At 35.6% G+C, this 26,351-nt stretch overlaps 1 protein-coding gene across 2 annotated transcripts in view; it reads right to left on the minus strand.

The window, feature by feature from the left end:
* Positions 1–10,612: 10,612 nt before the first annotated feature.
* The window catches only part of OPRK1 (opioid receptor kappa 1), a 30,162-nt gene continuing 14,423 nt past the window's right edge, over positions 10,613–26,351 (minus strand). For both annotated transcript variants that reach the window (XM_025477732.3, XM_035708350.2), the window contains 2 exons: positions 24,633–24,985; positions 10,613–14,666 (listed from right to left, as the gene is read on the minus strand). In XM_025477732.3, coding sequence (XP_025333517.1) covers positions 14,134–14,666; positions 24,633–24,985 — 886 coding nt within the window. In that variant the 3' untranslated portion in view covers positions 10,613–14,133. The remainder of the gene's footprint in view (positions 14,667–24,632; positions 24,986–26,351) is intronic.

Below are 26,351 nucleotides of genomic sequence, written 5' to 3' on the forward strand. Positions count from 1 at the left end.
GACCTGAGCTGAAGGCAGACACAACCCACTGAGCAACCCAGATGCCCCTCAGTGACTTTTCTTCAGATCCACCCGAGAACTGAGGTGATGAGGCAGCCACCGGCTCAAAATTGGAGAAGAGTACAGAGAACCAGAGTCCAAAGGGAGGAGACACAGTAGATGGTGGGGACACATGAAGGATATGTATCCTTGAGGCAAAATGTGCATTAGCTCAAGAGAAAATGGAACTCCTCCAAGCTGAGTCTTAGGACTTCCCCCACATTTCTGTGAGTTTTACCTCCAGGAACATCACCAGATTCTCAAGATAAAGATTGGAAAATAATCCTTGCTTATTTCAAGCAGAAGGAGGGGAATGTAACCATTATGAAATATACCCAGAGCATTCTGTTCTCATACAAAAGAAGCCTACCATCAAGGGAAACCATCTTACCAGAACCTACCTGGCTTGGCTTTTACCGAGTCCAACCAACAGCAGGGAAAGTAAATGCCCAACTCCAGCTCCTTTTTACCCAGCTAAGAGGGTGAGAATCAGCTGAGAGGCTCTTGTGAAGGTCACAGCCCAGAGGCATGGGCTGGCACATAATCATAGGAACACATAATGCATCTTCCTTCCTCAAAACTTACCAGTAGCAAAAACATTCCTTTATAATAATGGGGATTATAGCTAAAAAGAACTGCAAGATTCAAACTCAATTTTAGGAGTCTCTAAGAGAGCCTAACACAATACAGGATAGATACAAAAACAAGGACACCAGAGGATACCTGACTATGGCAAACAGTAAACACAGCCTAATTCCTAGTCAGATAAACATGAAACCTCACACTAAAAGCATATTTATTTACCTTTGTTCTTCTTACTCAATAAATTATGTCTGTCCTTTAATGACAACAGCAGCAACAACACACACAGGCATGCTAAAAAGCAAAACACAGACTGAAGACGCACAGCAAGCATCACAACTGGACTCAGATGTGGCAGAAGTTTTGAAGTTATTGGACTAGGAATTTTAAATAACTATAAATAATGTACTAAAGGCTTTCAACTGGACAGAAAAACAGAAAGTGGACAACATGCAAGAACAAATGGGTAGTGTAAGCAGAGAAATGGAAACTCTAAGAAGAAATCAAAAGGAAATGCTAGAAATGAAAACCACTGTAATGTAAATGAAGAATCTCTTTGGTGGGCTCATCAGCAGAATGGACATAACTAAGGAAAGTATCAGTGTGCTTTAAGAGACATCAACAGAAATTTCCAAGCTCAAAAGCAAAGAGAAAAAGCAATGGCGGGAGCTGGAAAGCCAGAAGCAAATATACAAGTACTGTGGGGGGGATTCTTGTTTTAAATAGATTTTATTTTTAAAACAGATTTAGATTTACAGTAAAATTGAGAAGACAGTTCAGAGTTTCTCATGTATTGTATACCTAGCTTCCCTTATTACTAATAACTTACATTATTATGGTACATATATTACAATTAGTGAACAAGTATCGATATGTAAGTATTTACTGAACTCTAAACTTCATTCAGATTTTCTTAGTTTTTTCCTAATGTCTTTTTTTTGGTTCCAGTGTCCCACCCCTACATGTTACATTTAATGGTAATGTCTCCTTGGGCTCTTCTTGACTGTGACAGTTGCTCAGACTTTCATTATTTTTGGTGATCCTGACAGTTTTGAGGAGTACTATGCCTTGAGATTTTTCTAGTATTTTTATCGTGATGTGGACTTGATTTATGGTTTGAGGGAAAGAAAACCAAGGTATTATGCCATACTCATCACATCATCAAGGATACATACTATCAACATGACATGTCATTGATGTTGGCCTTGGTAACCTGGACACACAAAATATTTAGAGTTTGTCTCTTCTCCTCCATTTATTTACTTATTCAATCATTTATTTATTCCAGTATGAACTCAGACATGTTTATATTACACCTTGGGTTATAATATAATATTCTTTCTTTTCTTTGTCAAATTGTTCCAGCTTTAGCCATTGGGAGACCATTTGTTTACCTTTGACATATTCTCAGAATTATGACTTTATATATTTACTTTGGGCACATCTTCAGTATCTGGAACTAAAGATGTACCAGGCCAATGTTATATATTACCTGTCTCAATCCTAGAATCATCCCTGGTCACTTGTACTGGAGATTGCTATTAGATACCATGTTCTGGATGCTAGGTATGCTCATTGCTACTGGGGTGTCATCTCTTTTAGACTCAGTTGACAAAGTAAGGAAATACACATTATAGAACAGCACAGGTACATCCACATAACTACATTTTCTATATGCAACCATCTGTAATTGTTTATGATAAACATGGAATCAGATCAAAGTCTCCATCTAATTGCTATATAGGTTATTCTAGCTTACTCGCCTTGATTTTCTGTAAATTCCTACTCCAAACTTGGCTCACACCATCGGCCATCCATTCACTTAAAGTGCTCAATTCCAATATACATGTATAGCAGTATGGGCATTGCTATCTTCTTGGGAAAAAACCTTATCAACCAGAGTGCAGTGCTTACTTGAAGTTCCTTTGTTTCTGATCTTATAGATTCTAGTCATTTCCAACTGATCAGCACCTTTTCCCCAGCCCTTCAGTGAACATATTTTATATATCTGTAACACACTTAGATTCTCTTGTCATGGTTTCATTCCTTCCTGGGACTCATCAACCTTGTAAATTATTCTTAAAATTTGTATACATTAAGGTTCACTCATTGTACTGTAAAGTTCTAAGGGTTGTGATATATACATCTACCATTACAGTATCAGGGAAATTATTTCATGGCCCTAAATATCCCATGTGCTTTACCCATTTAATCTTCTCTCCCTCCCCTTGAGCTTCTAGCAGTCAGCAAACTCTGTACTGTCTCCATAGTTTTGCCTTTTGAAAAATGTCATATAACTGGAATTATATACTATGTAGCTTTTTAAGAATACCTTCTTTAACTTTGAAATATGTCTTTAGGTTTATCCATATCTTTTTGTGGCTCAATAGCTCTTTTTTATCATTTAATAGTATTCCATTATATGTATATACCATAGTCGTTTATCCATTCACCTACTGAAGGATACCTTGGTTGCTTCCAGTTTTCAAATCTCTTGGGTACATATCTAGGAATGTAATTGCTGGATTATGTGATAATATCACATATTTAAAAAATCACTTCTGGTACCAATGTTTTATGATCCTACCAGAAGGTAGCATTAGTAATGGCTAATAGTAATGAAATACAAAATATAAATATGAGGATAGTGAAAATTAACAAAGATATACCATATCAGCACTCCTTTTTCCCCAGAGTATTCTTCTCAGTGATTTTTTTATAGATTTTATTTATTTAGTCATGAGAGATACACACATTGAGGCACAGACACAGGCAGAGAGAGAAGCAGGCTCCCTGTAGGGAGCCCGATGTGGGACTCGATCCCAGGATGGGGATCATGCCCTGAGAAAGGCAGACACTCAACTGCTGAGCCACCCAGGGGTCTTGTCTTCTCAGTGAATTAATACCTTATATTAACTGGATTATTTGGAATTAACAACAAATTTACATAGTGAGATAGATGCTGATCTATTGTGACTACACCTCAGAGACTGCAAATAAATCAATGTATTTTCATGCTAATAGTCCCTAAGAAGTCTTTTTTTTTTTTTTTTCAGTGTTCCAAGGAATATTCTTTGGCCTATCTCTGGCACTCAGTGGGATATGTTCATGCCAGATACTACAGTATTATACAGTCCTGTGACATCAGCACAGGGTTTTATCAATTGACTTTTAAAATTGATTATAAATACCAATACTGTACTATGTATTTGAAAGTTGCTAAGAGATCTTAATTGTTCTCACCATTAAAAAGTAATGGTAATTTATGTGACATGATGGAGGTATTAAATAACCCTACACTGATAATGATATTATAATATAAAAGTGTATCAAATCAACATATTGTACACCTTCAAGTTCTAAAATGTTATATGTTCATTATATCTCAATAAAGTTGGGAAAGAATTGAGGCTTTTTTGGGAAAGAGCCCTGATGAAATTTGGAATTTTCTAAAAGTTTTTTCTAAGCTTTTCTAAAAAGTTTCAAAACTACACTCCAAAGCACTGCGCTAGGCTCTGAGGAAATACATATTATGTGTAAGACTATGCAGCTGGACTTGAAAGAGCTTGTAACTGTGTGCAGGTGGCTAAGGCAAAGGGATTGGAACATGTTCTGAACGTGCTTCTAGAAGAAGATAGTTTAAGATTAGTATCATATGAATGAAACCAGAGTATCACAGGCACAGTAAAGTTGAAGAAAGTACTTTTTGTGGAAGTGATCGATAAGGTTAAGACTCCCACAACTGAGCAATGTCAAACAAGTGACCTTATATATCTCAATAAAAGTCATTAAGTGCTAATGGGAATCTCAGTTCCATTTGAAAAAGACACTTCATAAACCACACATTAAGTTTGTATAGAGAGGTAATTCTAAGCACCATATTAAGTGCCCTGCTATTAAACCTAATTCTTGACAGTTAACAACTACTATCAATCAGATGGCAGTATTAGTATTTTAAAGTTGTTCTCTCTCTCTCTTTCTGTGATATATCTATGTATGAATATGTACATACATGTAGGGATGTTATTGAGAAGTATTTAATAAAAATTAAGTAATATAAATTGAGATGAAAATTCAATATCAAATATTTAAAGCTGTATTTTTTATTTTCTAAATAAGACTGTGTGTGTGTACAGCATACAACTGCTTTCTACATAAGTCCGTGTCATTTTCATACTTTCCAATCATTGTTGTTTTAATCATTTACTGAGTTTTAGAATTTCTTTTCCATGTGACCCATTGATTGTACTGCTTGCTCATCATTGGGTCTCCAGTACAGACTGAGTTGCAGTGAAGGAACAAAACTGGGAATGAGGGTCTACTCTTGGGACTAGTATCTCCCACAGGCCCCATGCTCCTGCCTACAGTGCCTCCATCAATGCCCCTGGCTCACCTCCTTTTCCTGTGCCCTTGCCAACTGAAGCCTGGAAGCACAGGGGCAGCCAACCCCAATGCTGCTTCTGTCATCTCCCCCTGTGTGCCCTTGTACCAGCTCACAACCTCTGCTGGGAATGCCATCCTCTTAGGCTCTTTGCCAAATGATATGAAAAAATTTGCAGTTTGTGCCTCTATTACCAGGGCTACAGTGCGTGCGTGTGTGTGTGTGTGTGTGTGTGTGTGTGTTTGTAGAGATAACATATGTGTGTATGTATGTTAGATAATGAAATAAATGATCTTATGCATTTAAGTTAATTATGGTCTCATTTGTGGAGAATAGTGGAAATAGAAGCTTCTATCCCCCATCCCCTCCACCTTATATTTCTCTCTGAACATATATTACAAGTCAAGCATTTTGAGTTTTGTTTTTTTAAAAAGATTTTTATTTATTTATTCATGAGAGACACACACACACAGAGAGGCAGAGACACGGGCAGAGGGAGAAGCAGGCTCCATGCAGGGAGCCTGACGTGGGACTCTATTGATCCCGGGTCACCAGGATCAGGCCCTGGACCAAAGGCGGCGCTAAGCCGCTGAGCCATCTGGGCTGCGAAGCATTTTGAGTTTTAAGGAGCTGACTGTAAGCTCTCTTGGCTTTTTTATTCTGTAAAGCTTTGATGAACTTGTTCCTGTACCTAGTCATGTAATCTAATACCCACCTGCCACTAACTCAAGCAGAATGAACTACAGATAAAATAAATTACTCTGAGAGCAAACAATTATGGGCTCTGTGATGCTTTGTTCAGCTTATTAAACTTTATATAATTTGCCTTGGAAACTGTATGCAACATTGTACCAACAAAGGACATATCTATTTGTATTTCTGATTTTTAACTCAAAATTTCAGTTTAATTTGATAACAGGTTACCAAAGTAGATATTTATATCTTTCTATTTTTTAGTGCATAAAGAAACCGAGACAAAGAAGTGTCAAATAACTTTTAAAGTCAAGAAATGGAGGTGATTTCAACCCCCCATTTTGCTGGCTCACAAAACCATGATCTTTCAAAATTCCCCCAAGTTTCCAGTAATAAGTTTTGTATAATTTGATACAATATTTAGAAATCTGAAATAATATATGATAACAAATTTACGTTTTACAAACTATTATGATGGGAGAACTATCCGTACCTAAAAGAAACTTATTTTCTGTATTCTTATAAAATGTCTGTACTCATTGCTTATTTCCATTATTAATAAATTTATTGCAGTATTATCTCCCACTCCACAGCTGCCTTTTTAGTTATGTCCATTATCTGTTGGACAAAACTGGAGGGAAGCTGGAGGAAAGGAGATTTAACATGAGTTTCTTAGAAGCCTTAGCATTTATATATTTCTATTCCTTAGAAAGGATGTGAACTGGTAAGCTAACAAGGTTTGGGAGAAAGGCTAACTGCTCAGAATGATTCCGTTTATCATTAAGAGGAGTAGTTTTTCCCATCTGCCATATAAAGAAGTGAACAGGGAGGTTCTGAGTGGAGGCAGGTCATGAAATCTGACTGTTTTGATCTGTGGGTGTTCCATTTATTATATGACAAAGTGCTGCAGAACATAGTGCTGTAAAACAACCATTTTATTACGCTCACTGATTCTGTGAACATGTTGGAAACTTCCATTTTTTTAAATTCCCTGACAAACTATTTGACGCATTGTGCATGTGTATATGGAGTGGTATTTTTTAAGTTTTTATTTATACTGGAACTAATATTTGAATAACATAATCAAGAAAATTTCTATAAGTCAAAAATTTTGGCTGCATATTGATTTAAATCGAGATACTTTCTATTCCTTAAAAAGTAATCCTTAAAAATAGATTCTTATGTACAGGGGAATAATTTAAAAATGTAACTCAAAGAAACATTGAGATTTATTTTTAATGTAAAAATAAAGTTAAAGGTGTAAACAGAGCATAGAATAAAGAAAGCATAGAAGCAAAGACCTTGAGAGGGTCATCTTATTGTAGTGTGTTCATCTAAGCAGAATTCCAAAATGAAAACAGGCTACAAAAAACAACTTCCAGTTTACAAAAAAAAAAAAAAATCTAGTCAGTGTTTATGGGTGCACTGTTCTTCAAATTATCTTAGAATATAAACACTCTTAATTTTCACTCAAATGGAAGCATGCTCCAGCTGGCATATGTCACAGCTTTGTGTGAGGTTACAAGGAAGAATGGCAAAACTCTCCGATCTGTACACAGATTGAAGGCACATTATTTTAAGTCATTTTCCTTAATTGCCCCTGTATTGTAATCTCTTCTCCATGCCAATAAAATGCCTGGATCTCTCATTCTCCAAATGGTGTCTAATTTAGACCTGATAGTTGCAGGATAGATTTGAGTATAAATAGCCACTGTATGACAAGGTCTCATGTTGTGATGCAAGATATAAGGAGATATAAGATATGGAATATATGGAGGGTATAAGAAAAGCATGAGTTTAGTCATAGTGATAAGCAATTGTACATTGTTTTTTTTATTAGCAGTACCATTTTAGTGTTATTTCTAACATCTGTGAATATTCATTTTTTTCTAACAGACATCACCTTGTATTATTTATAAAATATTATCCATGTTAGAACTCTTCAGAAGTGTCACTTATTCTGGGGCTTATACGCTAAATTTTACTTACTAAATTGAAGAATATTTAATGATTCTTTTTAATATAAAATTTCTAAATCTAAATACTAATTGCTATTTAGAATTAATACTCAAGAATATAGATATTTTCAGTGTGTGCTTTCTTCTTGGCTATATACATAAATCTGGAACCCCATTCCCAGAACAGGAGAGAAGCTCTGCAGCTATCAGAACACCATGTCCCCATCTCTGTGGCAGCCAAGATGAATAATACTGCTGTTCTCATTCTCATCTCATTCCTCAGCTCACCCACCACCTCCACCTGCAAATACTTTTCACATGCACAGTCTGGTAAATGCTGCTGTCCCTGGTTTTCTATTCCCACCAGATTCTTCTCCTTTCTTCCTCTGGAGCCACTAATGAAAGAGTGGAAAGTTTGAGGAGATGGGTATTGTGGTAGGTGCTATGATAGAATTGTATCCTTACTACCTGCTGAACCTCACATGGCCATGATGTGTCATGTTGCTGTGTGGAGCGGCCCACAGGGAATCTCAGAGTTATATGATTTTAGAATTGGAAGAAACCACAGAAATAATGGAATCCAATTTTTTGCAGTGCAGCTGGTTGAGGATAATAGTAATTATATTAATAACCCTTTTTGAGTACTGACTTTAGTTACAGGAGCCCATAATTCTATGTGGTAGATATTCTTTTTGTCAATGTTTCATAAAGGATACTGTCATACAGAAAAAAAATGATATCCCACCCAAGACCACACAAATCTCAACCGCAGCTGAGATTTAGTCCAGGCCATCTAATTCTCAAGTCTATGCTAGTGTTTATCCTCTGGATCTCTTTTGTTGCAGCTTACCAACACCCCAAAATGCTGACCCTGACAAATCTCATCATTTTCCATATAATAATCTCTGCCACTTACTATGTCACACTGGCAAATTTACTTGATTTTTCCACTTCAACTAACTCATAGACTCATTGAGAGTATAAATTCAGGACATAGAAAACACTCAGTATAACAATAAAAATGAGGTTTAGCACTAGTCATAGCAGCACTGTTATTTTTAAATCAAAATGTAACTGATATTTTCTTTAGTAAATAACTCTCAGGCTTGAACAATATATATTTTAGTGTGACCTTCTGGTTGAGGTAAATTATGTCATAGAAATATCAAGTTTTATTTGTAATTTCAAGGATGCAGAAAATCTATAGCTTTGATGAAGTAGAGAGTTATCCAAGACTTTATGGGTGGTCCCAAGTCCTTTCCCACATCCGACATGGAGTCTTTTCCCCTAAATAACAGTTGAGGTTTCTGAAGAAATTGTAGGCCACCTCAAACAGCAAGGAGAGTGTTTACATTATGAAACACATCCACTTTATGTCTTTCAAAAACATAAACCTATAGATTACTGATTTATTACAAGTAATCTTCTAGCCAAGGACATCCTGCTATGGACATTTTATGGATGAGGCCTCTTCCACCAAGCAAAAATCATTATTTATTGGAGGTCCTTTTGAGGTTATTTGGCAGTCACCTGTCTTTGTTCCTGCCCCACTTGTAAAGAAGGCACCTCCACAAGGGGGATGAATTGGTTGCAGACCATCTATTTTAACTCTTCCCTCCCTAGTTCCATTAAAAATTATTGGAAGTAACTACAATATACCCTGTAGTTTGATCTGTGTTTTACATCCGCCTTTGTAGCACAGCCCATAATTATCAATGTCTCATCTTCTGATATAATTCCAAGACTATATTGTTCGTAAACTATTTGGTTTTCAACATATAGCCTTCCTTGACTATTTAAAACCCACAAAGTCACTTATATTTTTTACTAGTAGCTGCCATTTTAACTATCTTCATATTATAAGAATACTGTAACTCTAACTTTTCTAGTAGTTTCACTGGCAATGCATAGATATAGATAAAGAATTTTTAAAAGTATGTCCTAGGCCTTTTAGGATAGATTACATTCACTAGGTTGTGCCCTCATTGCAGCACATTGTAACTATTTCCTTAATTGCTTGTTTTTCTTAGACCGTAATATCAAAAGTGTATCTGTTTTGTTTACCTATGCAGAATCTGGCATAGTTCCTGACATAAATATGAATGAACATCCTCTCAAGTAACAACTTTTGAAAAATTAATTATGATATTTCTTTTTTATTTTTATCACTAGTTTCCACAAACCTGGAGACTATCTGTAGGAATGTACAATGCAGCAAATTACAGAGGAGAAGATATCTTAATGCCTAAAATTTGCTGCATGTTAAGTTTTCTCTCCAGTCCAACTTGCAATATACTTGAAATCCAATCCCAAATGAAATTTAGTTATCAATCAAAGATAAGTATGCAACAAGAAACTTGCTGTTTTAAATGAAAGTAGGACCTGCTACCGTGTTCTCCCCAATTAGCAAGAGGAATCCCTCTTTGACTTCCCTTCCTAAGTTTTTTTCTACTTAAAAAAAAGTCTTTCTTTTGTCAAGATTCTGGTTTTTAAATTACCCTTTGGCTATGTGTACCCATAACCACTAGGTTTAGAAACAGATAATGGTGGTAATGCAGTTACACTGTATTAGAAGAGGGGAAGAAGAGTTTTATTTCTTTATGTTTTGATTGATGGGACAGTTTCATTTTGAATTTTGAATATTAGTTATTATAAAAAAGTGGTTTTCCATAGGGAAGGCCATGTGTAACATTGATTATGGATCTTGACAGCATAACTGTGGAAAGATGTGAATTTTCCTTAGTGATTGGTAGGTTTTGGAATTTAAGATCATGGTTTAGATTCTTACATGTTTTGTTCCATTCCATTAATTATCCACGACATTTTCATGGATGAAAATCAAAGAGACTGTTTTTAATTTTGAGAAACTCAAAATTAAAAACAGTTAACATTGTTCTTGCTGAAGTGCAGCATCATCAAAGCCATTAAAGAATAAATGATCTACCACAGTAATCAACACTGTGTTTGGAGCAGGTGCAATTTTTATTTTACTGCAAGATACACAATCTTATATACAATGCATAGTTGTCATCTTCCAAAAGTTCAAGATAAAAATAATACACAATAAAGAATATATGAGTATACTTTTGTTTCAGAGAAGAAAACTGCCTAAGAGCAAACAGGTTTATGCCCTTTGGGAATGGGATTTTCATATTTATACTGATTCTTCCAAACAGCTCTTGTTTAGAAAACAAATCTCATTGGATGGACTTACAGCCTTATCAGAGTTTTCTTTTTAAGAAGGTCTAATTTAGATCCAGCCAACGTATTCCTTTTATTCCAGTTATTCATCTCATTATACTAGATGAAACATCTATAAATTGTCCAATAATGGCTCTATATATTTAGTAACTTGTATTTGCATCATAGAATAGAACCACTTTCTTAAGATTTATATGAATATTCCTTGATTTTTTTTTCAAAACTACCTTCCCAAACTGTGTTTCTTTTTTAGCATTATGCTTTGAGTTTTGACTTAACCTCTTTGCATAGGGGACGCTCTTAGACTTTTAACGGTATTTCTGAGACATTAATGCCAGTCTCCCCCGAGTTAGAATTATGTGTTTTCATCCTCATTGCTGCCTCCTGTATGGCTGCTACCTTTCTCTGTATCTTTTTACTATCCCTCACTAGATCTTAGCTTCCAGAAGTCATCAGGGTGGGAATATGGAATTTATGTCGAGTTGATCTTGAGGTTAGATACACACAGTTCTGGTCTCAAAAAGACACAGCAAACAGTGTGCCCTCCTTGCTGTGATGAGACAGCAGGAATATCAAGACATGGGACACAGACAAACATAATCTCACACACACATGCATGCATATGCACACATAATCACACACATGCACACACATATAGTCATACTCATGCATACATGCATACATGATCACACACAAATACTCATGCATACTCACATGTTCAAACATGTGTATTCACATATACATACACAATCTCACACATATATTCACACACATACATGCATGCACATACATAATGCATATACAGAAAAACATTCGCTCACAATTTCACATATGAATGCCTACATGATCACACAAGCACACATACATTTTATGCACACATAGCCACATACACTCACTTACACGTGCATGTGCATGTGTGCAAACATACACACTTTTGACAAATGAATACTTTGTAAGTGGTATTTTCTCTAACATATATCATTCACTTTTTCATTCCTTAAAGCAGTGCCCTGAAATTACAAAGCCACCCTCTCTCCCCTTCCAGTTTGAAGAAATTGGTGTTCACAATAATAGAGAAACTTAGAACATCTCTCATGGGCACTCAGAGCTACTTCTCTCTCTCCTTGGGCTGCAAACTTAGATACAAAGACATGCAGGATAATCTGGCTAAAGTTCAGACTCCAATAATGGCAACAAATGCCATAAGGGTACATGGGGTGCTAACTGAAAGAGAATCCATTACTATAATTACTATAATTCCATTTCACAATTGTATATTTTTGCACTGCATAAGAATCCTTCAAAAAAATCCTTTGGGTCTTACTGTTCAATAAAGAGATTTTTATATTTCTCACATCAGTATGGCTTGTACCTGAAATTACTCTCTGTATAAATATCCCTTCTGTGTGATAGCCAAGATTTATAACCATGAGGTGAATGCCAACCAATATTTAAAGCCATTCCTATCTACATTAGTTATAAGAATACAAGAACACCAAAGAAAATCAGTGGAATTTAAGAAATGCTCAAAAGAGCACTTTGGGTTCATTCAGAAGAACCCTGCCTTTCTGCCTTAAGTCATCTGTTAGGTGCCATGAAAATCTGGAATGTAGACAAACATCATCATAGTAAAATTCTTAAGCCGCATATGAAGCCTTCAATGCAAGGTTTGTTTCCAAAAGAAGAGAAAGAACACACAAGATAGAAAGTACACAGCGAACATAAATTATAGGTGTAATGATGTCTATGAGTAGGTAGGTCTATACATTTGATTTTCCCATTAAATTCCAGAGGGTGCTGCCCTGAGAACATATAGGCTTAAAGAAGAGAAGAGACTGGTGTTATTTCTAAATTATCTCTTTTTTCTGCCCAGGTAAATTACAGGAAAAAAGCCATTACCTCTGAAATCATAAGTTTCAGGAGAAAGATGAGGAAATTAATATATCATCTGGAAGTTTTAGACAAATTATCCTAAATATGCTGCTCATGGCATTATCCTCAACTGGAATGCTCTTCAGAATACAGTGCAAGGTATGTCCAAGCACCACGGGTGACATAATGTCCTTGTTCAGCCCACGATTAGGAACATTTCTACTTTCTGCCAAAAGTGACAAAATCCTAGCCCAAGATCAACATGAGTCAAACGCCCTCCATCCAAGGATAGAGAGAATTTGGTAACAGCTATATATTCATGAAGAGATGCTGCATATAAATTAGATTCTGCCAAGTTAACAACCTGGGAATGAGTGAAATATTTCATGATTGATTAACACATGAGTTAGGAGCACCACTGAAGGACTAACTGGTGCTTAGTGTCTGAAAGAGACAACGCCTGGCTGATTCCCAGAGAGAAGCTCAGTTGCCACAAAATGTTTCCACATCAACTGTCAGTAACTCAGGGGATATTGTTAGTGTGTCCTCGGGAAAGTGCCCATATGAGAGGCAAGCCCAGTCTTTATTTGCATGTATCCTATTATTTACAGATGAAACTATAGATACTTTCAATGATATTTGAATCACTTTATATTTCTTGACATAAGGACATGCGTTATTATGAAATTATGTATCTGAATAGCATGCTGCAAAACAAACTGTGCCTTTTAAGAAATTAAGCTATGTTGGAAACCACCCTTTGCATGTTTAAATAACTTCATAAATATCAAGATAATTTCCTATTATACATGAACATCAGACACCTAAGGTGTAGGTCCAAGCCATATCTAAACCAGAATTGTCACCACACAGACACACTACATGTGTGTCCACATAGCATAAAGTGAGCTGGACATGTGCCCTGGAAATGGTGTTTGTTTTTATTCAGGGTGTTGTTATCAATGTAAAGCATCTGGATGAGATGCCCACTAAGCTCTAAAACCAATATTTTTTTTCTTGTCCTTTTTTCTAAACAGAGCTTTTGGAACCACATTGCATGGGAAAGCCACAGCAGATGGGTCCTGAACTAAATCTAGGTGACCAGAAGAAAAAGGCTTGTTTCTTTGTTCATCAAAGGAACTGAGAGTCCGCCTTTCTTCCCTGCCTTAGAAAGGGGCTGTATTTGCTTACTCGATTCTTTTGTACTCCATCCTTACAACCTTGATGCTTCCACTGACCTGGGTGGCAGACCCAGTCTGCATCTTATGACTTCAGACCATGAGATTTCTAAAAGTTAGTTAAAAATTCTATCTTTCCATGTTAGACTTCAGTACTAATCTGAGTTAACCCGAGATCATTAAACTCTTCTCTTCCTGAAGAACTGTAAGAAGACATCTCCACGACTAGTCATACTGGTTTATTTAGCCCATCAACATCCCTCATGTAAGCAGGATCCTGAACTGTATTTCTGACTCTACTAGTGCTCTGTCGCTCCATCCTCATCTTAATTGGAAAGCAGAAGTCCCTGAAACACCGCTTGAAGTTTTCATCAAGAAAGGCATAGAGAATGGGGTTCAGACTGCTGTTGGTGTAACCCAAGGCAATGCAGAAGTAATAGCTGGAGAGGGCAGCTGTGCTGTGAGAGGCATTCCCCAGAGCTTCCACAAGGATGAAAATGTGAATGGGTGTCCAACAGATGATAAAGACTGCCACCACCACAAGGACCAGCCTGGTGATCCGACGAAGGTTGCGATCTTTCTCTCGGGAGCCAGAAAGGAGTCGGACACTCTTCAAACGTAGGATCATCAGGGTGTAGCAGATGATGATGATGAGGACAGGGATCACAAAGGCAAAGATGAAGACACAGATCTTCATGAAGAGGTCCCACCAGGAGTAATCATCATCTGGGAATTGCAAGGAGCACTCGATGACATCCACATCTAAACAAGGTGAACAAAACAAACAGAAGCACAAAAAGAAAATCTATTCTTATTATTGTGGCTGCAAAATATTCTAAAAGTGAGTTTTAATATGTTTGGGTACAAAAGTCCAATTATGGTAAGATGACAGTACCTGAAACAGCCCACCAAATTAGGAATGGATGCTGTATATATTAACCAGACTATCTGTGCTTAGATCAATGAAGCTAGAAAGTCACCATTTATTGGTAATGTATACAATGCTATGGAATACATAAAGCTAGCTAGCAATATAAATTATGTAGTTGTGGAAACCAGTTTGATATGGATGACTTTCAGAAGAGCTAAATTGGTAATTTATAGCATTAAGCCTTACTTGCATTTCCATTAATTAACAATTCTCCCAGACCTATGGCTCTGCCAATAAAAGCTAGTATCTATTTGTAATAAGTGACTAAATATTTCAAATCTAGCCATTCAATTTAACAAAAACCAACTTGTATGAAAAAATCAAGTGATTTACAAGAAAGTACTATTCGGGTCAGTAAAAATTTACATAAAGTGTGTTTGGGCAGCATGGGTGGCTCAGTGGTTTAGCACTGCCTTCAGCCCAGGGCGTGATCCTGAGATCCAGGACCGAGTCCCATGTTGGGCTTTCTGCATGGAGCCTGCTTCTTCCTCTGCCTGTGTCTCTGCCTCTCTCTCTCTCTATAATAAATAAATAAATAAATAAATAAATAAATAAATAAATCTTTAAATATGACCCAGGAATTGTGACTTAATGGAATTGATTGACTAGAGGGTGTTGTTGAGACATGAGTAAACTTTTGGAGAAGGAGAAAGAGGAAGAAAAGGAAAGAAAAAAACAGAATAAGGAAAAGGAGAAAAAGGAGGAAGAAAATCATGCTCATTAGCACCATCATCAAGAAAATTCATAAATGAAACAGATTTTTCATTTTAACAACACTATGCAACAGACAAAACAAATATTTTATATGATTACTTGACTTGGAAAATTGTGTTATTTGCTCTGCTTCTCTTTGATTGATAGTATTCCCTTTGTAATGACCTTCATATTGGAAAGAGCAGAGATCAAAAAGAACAGAGACCCAGGATAAGCACTTTTATGACACTTCATTGAGAGCCTGCTCACCACTGTGGGGGGCTCCCTTTCTCCCCAAGCATCAGCCAGCCCACATTTTCCCCCTTCCCTCTGAGCAGTCATTGAGCACAGACCAGGCAAACTCTTTGTCCTGATCCTTCTTTACAGGTAAAGTAATCATGAAAAATAATAAGAATAAAATTTTTATAATGACAATATTTTCTCCTGATACTGGGAAAATCCACTTCAAAAATAGAACAAGATATTTTTTTAAGTAGTGAAACAGCTCTATTTGTGTTTTCTAAATATTTTAATGTGATTTTGGTCAAATATCTCTTAGTAAAAACAAAATATATCATCTTAGAATTTCAATTAGGCATACTGTAAAAAAGAAAGAATATAATCATTTTGGCCAATAAAGATGATTATCTTATAAATATATCTTTTATCAACTAGATACCAGATCAAACCTTTCATTAGTAAACACAAACTTCCAGAATAACTCAATTTTTTGATTCTCTAAAAAAAAAAATAAATAATTGTTTAAAGTACTATTACATGAAGACTATTAGAAACAAGCAAGCATCTCTTTTAATTTCTGCTTTTAGTGTTTATGGGAATACTAAGAGTTAAAATCATTTTTAAAAAATCATCATTATTATCATTGATAAAAAAGCATTTATTAAACAGCTTTTGACAGGTACACATTGAAAAAATCTGAATTTAAAAAACATACTAATCTAGATTTGATTTGTCTATTGAATCTAGTGAAGATAGGGAACACATCTAGTTTTGTTTTGTCTTTTCCATGCTTAACTTTTGTATATTTCAACATTGTCTCTTTCTCGAGGTTGGCCTCAGCTTAAAAGCCACATCAGAGACATTCATACAGAGTCTGATCCATTTGAATAGTCCTCACCCTTGCAACTTATTTTCTCCATATATATTATATTTACCTTATTTTAAAATCATTATATAATGACAGAAGCTAGACAGAAGCTCTTCTGCAAAAATATCTTACCCTTCCTGACATTTTTCTCTCCATCCAGAATCAAACTACCATAGCGTGGATACCCAGCTTGCTTTATCCAATATATAATCCTTGCTACATAGGGTGGCAAGAACATAAGATACTTAAGGAATATAAATCCTTAAATAAGAACATGAGGTACTTCAGGAGTACAAATTGTTGAATAAGTGAATAAATGAATACCACATGGAAACCCTTGAAAATGGATACTGATTACAGTAGTTATTATGGAAGAGCAATCTGCTAAGATAAGTAAGGCAATATAAGAGCTGATGTTTAATCAGCTTCCTCTTGAACAAATTGTCTTTCATGTAGTAGGAGCTCAATAAATATTTGCTGAATGGGCAAAATAAACTACAGCTACTTTTACAAGACCTTGGAAAGCATTCAGTGTTAGAGTTAGAAATATCCTCCAGATATGCCAATGAAGCTAAGATTATACCAACAAAGAGAAAAGAGAGTACTGAGGCAATCATCAAGGAAATTCAAGTCAACATGTACCATTTCTATTAAATGTTCTCTTTCAGGAAAAAGAGTGCATCTTTAGCTTTAATGACACACATAGGTTGAAAGTGAGAATAGAAAAATATATTCCATGTGAATATAAATCAAAAGAGAACAGAAGTAGCTATACTTATATCAGAGAAAACTGGCTTCAACTTAGAAACTGTCATAAATGACAATATAATGATAAAAGAGCCAAGTCATCAAAAGAATGTAACAATTATTAAGTATATATATATATATATGTATATATATACTTATATACTTGTATATAAGTATATACAATTATTATATATATATATATATATATAAATGCTTGAGTTGAATGACAAAAGAAATACAATATACCAAAACTATGGGATGTAGCAAAAGCCATTCTTAGTGAAGTTTATAGTGATAACCACCTACATTAAAAAAAAAAAACTCAAATAAATAACCTAACTTTACATATTAAGGAACTAAAAAAAAAAAAAAGAACAAAGTCCAAAGTTAGTAGAAGGAAGGGAATAATAAAGAACAGAACAGAAATAAATGAAGTAGAGACCAGAAAAATAGTAGAAAAAAGAATTTGGTTTTTTGAAAAGATAAATCCAAACTCTTAGACTAAGAAAAAAAAGATATAAGACTAAATGAAAGAAAAGATATTAAAACTGATAACACAAAATACAAAGGATCATAAAAGACTACTATACACAATTACATGCCAACAAATTGGATAAGCTAGAAGAAATTGATAAATTCCTAGAACATACAACCTATAAGACTGAATTACAAGGAAATTAAAAAATATAATAGACTAATAACAGATAGATTGAGACTACATAAGGAAAAAAAAAAAAAACAAGACTACTACAAAGAAAAACCAAGTGCCAGATTGTTTCACTGGTGAGTTTGATCAAGCATTTAAAAAGGATATCAATCTATTGCAAGCTTTTTCAAAAGTTGAAGAAGGTACACTTCCAAACTCATTTTACAAGCCAGAATTACCCTGATAGCAAAACCAGAAAGGGCACCACAATATCTCTGATGAACAGACATACAAAAGTCCTACTACACTAGCAAACCAAATTCAATAGTACACAAAAAGAATCATATATCATAATCAAGTGAGATTTATCCCTGGGATGCAAGTATGGCTCACAAATCAAACAATGTGATATGTCACATTAATAAAATGAAAGATTAAAAATCATAAGATCACCTCAATAGGAAGCCTTTGACAAAAATCCAACATGTATTCAGGATTAAAATTCTCAACATGGTCAGTATAGAAGGAATGTATCTCAGTGTAATAAAGGCCATATATGACAGCCCAGAGGAACACACTGCTCAACAGTGAAAGATTGAAAACTTTTCCTCTAACATCAGGAACAAGGCAAAGATACTCACTCTCACCAGTTTTATTCAACATAGTACTGGAAGTCTTAGCCAGAGCACTTAGGCAAGAAAAGAAATAAAAGGCATCCAAATCAGACTTAAAATTGTTTGGAGATAACACAATCTTATGTATAACAAACCCTAAAACTCCACTAAGACACTATTAGAAAAAACGAATTCAGTAAAGTTGTAGAATTCAAAATCAGGGGATCCCTGGGTGGCTCAGCAGTTCAGCGCCTGCCTTTGGCCCAGCACGAAATTCTGGAGTCCCGGGGTCGAGTCCCATGTCGGGCTCCCAGCATGGGAGCCTGCTTCTCCCTCTGCCTGTGTCTCTGCCTCTCTCTCTCTCTCTCTCTCTCTCTCATATATATATATATATATATATATATATGAATGAATGATATATATGTATCATGATATATATATCATGAATGAATAAATAAAATCTTTATAAAAAAAGAATTCAAAATCAATATACAAAAATCAGCTGCATTTCTATACACTAACAATAAGCTATCTGAAAAACAAATAAAACAATACCTTTTATGTTATCAACAAAAAGAATAAAACACTTAGAAATAAATCTTTAAATAAATATAAAATATCTGTATACTGATAACTGTAAAACATTGAAATAAAAGGAATTTAAGAAGATACAAATAAATAGAAAGATATCATATGTTCATGGATCAGGAAAAATAACATTGTTAAAATGTCTATACTACACAAAACTATGTACAAATTCAGTGCAACCTCTATCAAAACCCAATGGCACTTTTCAATGCAATAGAAAAAAATAATTCTCAGGGGTTCCTGGGTGGCTAAGTTAGTTAAATGTACAACTCTTGATTTCGGCTCAGGTCATGATCTCAGGATTGTGATATTGAGCTCTGTGTCCACACTGAGTGTGGAGCCTGCTTAAGATTCTCTCTCTTCCTCTCCCTCTGCTCCTCCCCACCCTGAACTCACTTTATCTCTCTCAAAAAAATAAAAAAAAAAAGAAGGAAAGAAAGAAAGAAAAAAGGAAGGAAATAAAAAAAAGAAAGAAAGAAGAAAGGAAGAGAGAAAGAAAGAAGAAAGAAAGAAAGAAAGAAAGAAAGAAAGAAAGAAAGAAAGAAACCTTAAATTCATATGGAACCACAAAAGACTGAGCAGTTAAAGTAATCTTAAGCAAGAACAAAGCTGGAAGCATCACACTTCCTGATATCAAATTGTATTACAAAGCAATAATAATCAAAACAGTCTGATGCTGGCATAAAAAACAGACACATATTCCAATGGAATGGAAGACAGAGGCCATAAATAAACCCACACATATGCTAGTCAAGAAATCTTCAATAAGGGTACCACAAATAGAAATTGGGGAAAGAATAAGTTCTTCAATAAATGGTGCTGGGAAAATGGGGTATCCACATGCAAAAGAATGAAATTAGGCCTTTATCTTACACCATACATAAAAATCAACTGAAAATGGATTAAAGACTTAATGTAAATAAAACCATAAAATTTCTAGAAGATAACGTAAGGGAAAAGCTTCTTGATACTGGCCTTGGCAATAATTTTTTTTGGATATGATACCAAATGCACAAGCAATAGAACCAAAAATAAATGAGTGAGATTATGTCAAACTAATTCGAACTAAAAACAACAACAACAAACAAAAACAAACCCAAAACAAACCAAAAAACTTCCTGCACAGAGAAGGAAAAATGAAAAGGCAACATACAGAATGGAAAAAAATATGCAAATCATGTATCTGATAAGGGGTTAATATCTAAAATATATAAGGAAATCATATAACTCAATAACAGAAAAGCAAATAACCTGATTTAAAATGGACATAGAACTGAAATAGACATTTCTCCAAAGAAGACATACAAACTACCAACAGGATTATAAAAAGGTGCTCAACACCACTAATCATTGGAGAAGTGCCAATAAAAACCACAATGAGATATCACCTCATACCTGCTAGAGTGGCTATTATTTAAAAAAAAAAAAAATGTTGGCAAGGATGTGGAGAAAAGGGAACTCCTGTTGGTGGGAATTCAAATTGATGCAGCCAATCTGGGAAACAGTATGGAAGTTCCTCAAAAAGCTAAAAATAGAACTATCATATAATCCAGCAATTCCATTTCTCAGTATATATCCAAAGGAAATGAAATCAATATCTCGAAGATATCTGCACTCTCATGTTCACTGCAGCATTATTTACAATAGCCAAGATATGTAAAAAAAAAAAACCCACAAATGTCCACCAATGGATGAATGGATAAAGAAAATGTGGTATAGAGTGTGTATATACATACACACAATGGAATATTATTCAGGCTTTAAAAAAGAAAGAAATCCTGCCATTTGTGGCAACATGGATAGACCTGGTGAAAATTATGCTAAATTAAATAAGCCAGACACATAAAAACAAATACTATATGATCTACCTTATACATGGAATCTAAAATAATCAAACTCATAGAAGCAGAGAGTAGAATTGTGGTTTCCAGGAACTTGGGGTGGAAGGGATGGGAGGCAGTGGTCAAAGGGTACAAATTTCAGCTCTGCAAGTAAGTAAGTTCTATAGATCTACTATGCAGCAGAGATTTATAGCTAAGCATGCTGTACTGCATACTCAAAGTTTGCTGAGAGTGTAGATCTTATGTTAAATTTTCTTATTACACAAGAAAAATAATAATAAACAGGGCAGGAAGAAACTTTAGGAGGTGACAGAAGTCTGTGGTCTTGATGAGGTGATAGTTTCACAGATATATATTTATCTCAAAACTCACTGAGCCGTTCACATTAAATAATCACAGCAGTTTGCACATCCACCATAATAAAGTGATTTTTCTACAAAGTAGTCTTTTTCTTTTGTATCAATATTTGAAGGCCCTAGCTTTCTGTGGCACATGTTCTAATGTCTCAAGGCTGTTGTAATTATAGAGTTTGCTCTAATATCTAAACTTGAGTTTTCTTTGTTTGCATTCTTTTTGTTAAGAATAATTCTGTTCCTATTGTAGCCATTACAGTAACTTAGTGATTATAATAGTAGTAATAAGCAGACTGTGAATTTCTTGCTTTCCATGTACTGACTAATTAGATCTGGAAAACTCCTAGGAGGTAGGCACTATTATTTATCGCTATTTTGCAGATGAGGACATCGAGGCACAGAAATCTAAGTAATGTCTCCAAAAGGATCCTGTCCATAAATCATGAAATCAAGATTCAATCCCAGGCAGTTTGCTTCCAGAATCTGAGCCCTTAACCAAAAAGAAACCGGAAAGAAAATCAGAGGCATTAGCTGAAATTTCTCATCCAGGTGGATATGTTCTAATGCAATTGATGCCTGATTTCCTTCACTGAGCATTCTCCACAAACACAACACTCTAAATTACCACTGCCATTCAGCTCTGATTCAGGAGATTATCTAAAACACTCCTCTTGGTGATCTTGATGGGGAGTGTCATTCAGCCCTCAAAAATGAGCAGACTAGATGGCTCAGAGACAGTCTTTCATTACATAAGCAAAATCTGCTTTAGAAAATAAAAGAAACAAAGAAAGAAGGAGCCCTCCTACAAGGCTACTTTAATTTTCTCCCACTCTCCCCTCTATTTGTTGCACAAATTAATCTCCCGACACTGGTGGATCCTTTCTTCCATGGCATTAGCACACATTCATCTACAGGAACTCCTTCCTGGAAAACCTACATCTATCTTCTTTTTCTTTTTTAAGATTTTATTTATTTATTCATGAGAGACACAGGCAGAGAGAGAAGCAGGCTCCATGCAGGGAGCTGGATGCGGACTCGATCCTGGGACTCCAGGATCATGCCCTGGGCTAAAGGCAGGTGCTCAACTGCTGAGCCACCCAGGTGCCCCTACATCTATCTTCATATCCTCTTTCAAAAACTGAATTGGAATTCATTGTTTCTAGGATGTCATTTTCTGACAATGATTAGAAGAGTGTAGTGGTTAAGTCTGTAAATATGTGAAATATCAAAATCAATCAATTCTTTATTTGCCCTGGGGAAAATTGCCATCCTCTTTTATTATTTAGCCCATTCTTCGAGTCCTCATGGTGCATATGTAGCCTGTCCTCTTGAATCCAGCTATTAAGCATCAACACCCTAGGGTCAGAAGAGTTTCTTGCAACTTTATTTCCATTTGTTGAATGCACGAAGAAAGGAAATTCTGTGTGTAATCATATTTCAAAATGCTTCTCTGATAAAGTTTGGCATATCTTAAAATTTAGCCAGTATTATAGCTTAACACCTTCCATGGCTAAGCTGGAAATTCATTTTAGAGTTTAAGAGGGAAAAGATTGTCTATCATTACAAACTGGACCATGATAGATAAGCTGATTTTATTTAGCACCTGCTTTTTCTATGATCTGGAAGATCCCTACTATACACATTCAATTACCTGTATTTATAAGTATCATGAGCTTCCTTAGTAAACTAGAGAATTTAGAGAACTTCTACAGCAATAAACAGCATTTATAAAGTCCAAAGTGACAGATCTGTTCCCCTCTTCCAAATGAATTTCCATCAGGACTGAAGATATTTTCATAGTTTTACTTTTACTAGTAAAGCAAAGCTGCTGGAACAGTAGTTCTCACCCTGGCTGCAGGTCAGTCACATGAGGACATCTTAAAAACCTTGACACCCAGGGGTGCCTGGGTGGCACAGATGGTTAGGTGTGTGACTCTTGGTTTCGGCTTGGGTCTTGGGATCAAGCCCTGCATTGGGCTCCACATTCAGCATAGAGTCTCCTTGGGCTTCTCTCTCCCCCTTGTTCTGCTTTCTCTCTCTCTCTCATAAATAAATAAATCTTTAAAAAAATCTTGATACCCAAACTGTGCCTCAGGTCAATTAAACCAGACCCCTGAGGGGTGGGACCCAGGCAGCAGTACAGTTGACCCTTGAACACCATGGGTTTGAGCCACACAGGTGCACTTATACACGGATTTTTTTTTATAAGTGCAGTACTATAAATGTATTTTCTCTCCCTTATTATTTTCTCAATAACATTTTCTTTTCTCCAGCTTACTTTATTGTAAGAATACAGCATATAAACATGTAATATACAAAATATGTGTTAATCAATTGTTTATGTTATCAGTAACCCAGTCTCTGGGTCAACCGTAGACTATTAGTAGTTATGTTTGGGGAGTCAAAGGTCATACATGGATTTTTGACTGCATGGGGCTGGTGCCCACCACTATTCAAGGATCATTTGTATTTTCTGAAGTGCCCAGGTGATTCCGACATGCAGCCCAGGGTGAGAACCACTACCCTAGAAATACTGGAAAAACATCAAATATCCTGTTCGCATTAGTTAAGAACTAGTATAGTATATTCAGAATCCAAATTTTGCTCACGGGTACTATTGTCCATCTGTGAACCCAATTCTTAATGGCCTATGCCAAATGAAGTTGTTACAATGGTGAAATGGAGATTTTTTTAAATTTATTTTTTATTGGTGTTCCATTTACCAACATACAGAATAACCCCCAGTGCCCGTCACCCATTCACTCCCACCCCCTGCCCTCCTCCCCTTCTACCACCCCTCCTAGTTCGTTTCCCAGAGTTAGCAGTCTTTACGTTCTGTCTCCCTTTCTGATATTTCCCACACATTTCTTCTCCCTTCCCTTATATTCCCTTTCACTATTATTTATATTCCCCAAATGAATGAGAACGTATAATGTTTGTCCTTCTCCGACTGACTTACTTCACTCAGCATAATACCCTCCAGTTCCATCCACGTTAAAGCAAATGGTGGGTATTTGTCATTTCTAATAGCTGAGTAACCCCTAACGCACAAAACTGTTGTGTTTCTCATCTTCCATGGATTTAGGCATTACGTTTCCACTGCCTTTTAGTTTTTCCCTTAGATATGTGTCCTACTCACTTGCAAATTAAGAATTGCATAATTAGAAGTAAGGTTCTTAAAAATGAGATGAAAATGACTGCCCTTACCTTCCCTGACTTTGGTCCCTCCAAGAACTATTGCAGATATGCCAACAGATGACGATAAGAGCCAAATACAGATGTTGATGATCTTTGCCTTCATGGGTGTGCGAAAGTCTAAAGCCTTGACAGGATGGCACACAGCAATGTATCGGTCCACACTCATCATGGTCAAGGTGAATATGCTGGTAAACATGTTATAATAATCAATGGAAATGACTATCTTGCACAGCACATCCCCAAATGGCCAGGAATTCATCAGATAGACCGTGCTCTGGAAGGGCATGGTTGTAGTAACTAAAGCATCCGCCAACGCCAGGTTAAATATATAAATGTTGGTTGCTGTCTTCATCTTTGTGTATCTAAAAGACAAGAAATAAGATCATATCTCTTCATCTTTGTGCCAAATCCTTGAGGTAAACATGTTTGTGACAACCTTTGACTTACTGAATTTGTTTTTCTAATTCATTTATTCTTTACATACTTATTGAGCATTTAATACGTAAAAGGACTGTTCTAGATCCTAAGGGTAGTAGAAAAAATGGACAAAAATCTCTGACTTAACTTAGCTTTTATTCTACTTTGTTCAAAATATATTTAAATTTAAAAAGGTAAAGAAAATAACAGATAAATATATGAAGATATATATACAGATCTTTTTGACAGACTTGCACATAATACAGGTCTTTATTTTGTGACGGACAATTCATTTTAATCCTATCTGGAGTTGCTGGCTTTAAGCATTTTTTACATACTTTATTACTTCCCTTTCACTGCATAAAACAAAGATAAAGCTTACTCAACTTTCCCTCGGGGTCATTTTGAGAAATCCATCATTGTAATTACGTCTTTTGAAAATTTGAAATGTGTTTCACTTTTAAAACACATTCAATTTCAATTGCTAAAACGCAACTAAGTTTGTTGGTTTTTGTTTGCCAGTGTGCCTTTAGTTTTTCATCTTAAGTGCATTATGTAAATGATGTTAAGTTCTTCCTTATACACATCACAACACGAAATGTAATCTAGCACAGTAGGTGAGAAATAACTCAGTTTTTCTATACTCTCATCTTGAGAGATTTTTAAAGCACGTAAGCTGTTTCCTCTTCCAAACGAGGGGACAGTAATTTTCAAAAGAGGTCAAAAAGATTGCCTTTAAACCCAAATTTAAAAAAATAAAAATAAAAATAAACCCAAATTATTCTTTGCATTATAACATGAAGTTTAGAACAATTCCACTCTCAACTAAAACTGAATTAAGAGGATTGGTTTACTTAGAGAATGCCCCCTCAGGGATCTATAGGGCATGAAGCATCCCAAACAGTTTCAGCAGGTTTTCAGAGGCCAAATGCTAAGATATGTATGGGAAATCTATGTTAATTACTTTCTACACACCCCAGATTTGTAGACTTTATCATAATTAATTCAACCATACCCCTACGGTATGACTTTGATTGTCATTAAAGGTCATTTTTAAAGAGCTGTCTTATAGAAAACTACTGCTTTCAGTAGTTTTCCATCTCAATGGTTATTATTGATCACTGCTAGAGTGTCTTTTCAATGCATCAATTTCCATGAGAAATGTCTTTTAACATGTAGTGACAAACAGCTTTGGCTCTCCAGGGAGGCAGAGTTGTCTTCCATGAAGTCAGATCATCCTCAGACTGGATTCAGTATATGACTTTTCTGAGTTTCAGGTCCTGTCACATAAAGATAATAAAACCAAATGGT

The sequence above is a fragment of the Canis lupus genome, chromosome 29 (assembly GCF_003254725.2).
Source record: "Canis lupus dingo isolate Sandy chromosome 29, ASM325472v2, whole genome shotgun sequence".
Classification (NCBI taxonomy): Eukaryota; Metazoa; Chordata; class Mammalia; order Carnivora; family Canidae; genus Canis; species Canis lupus.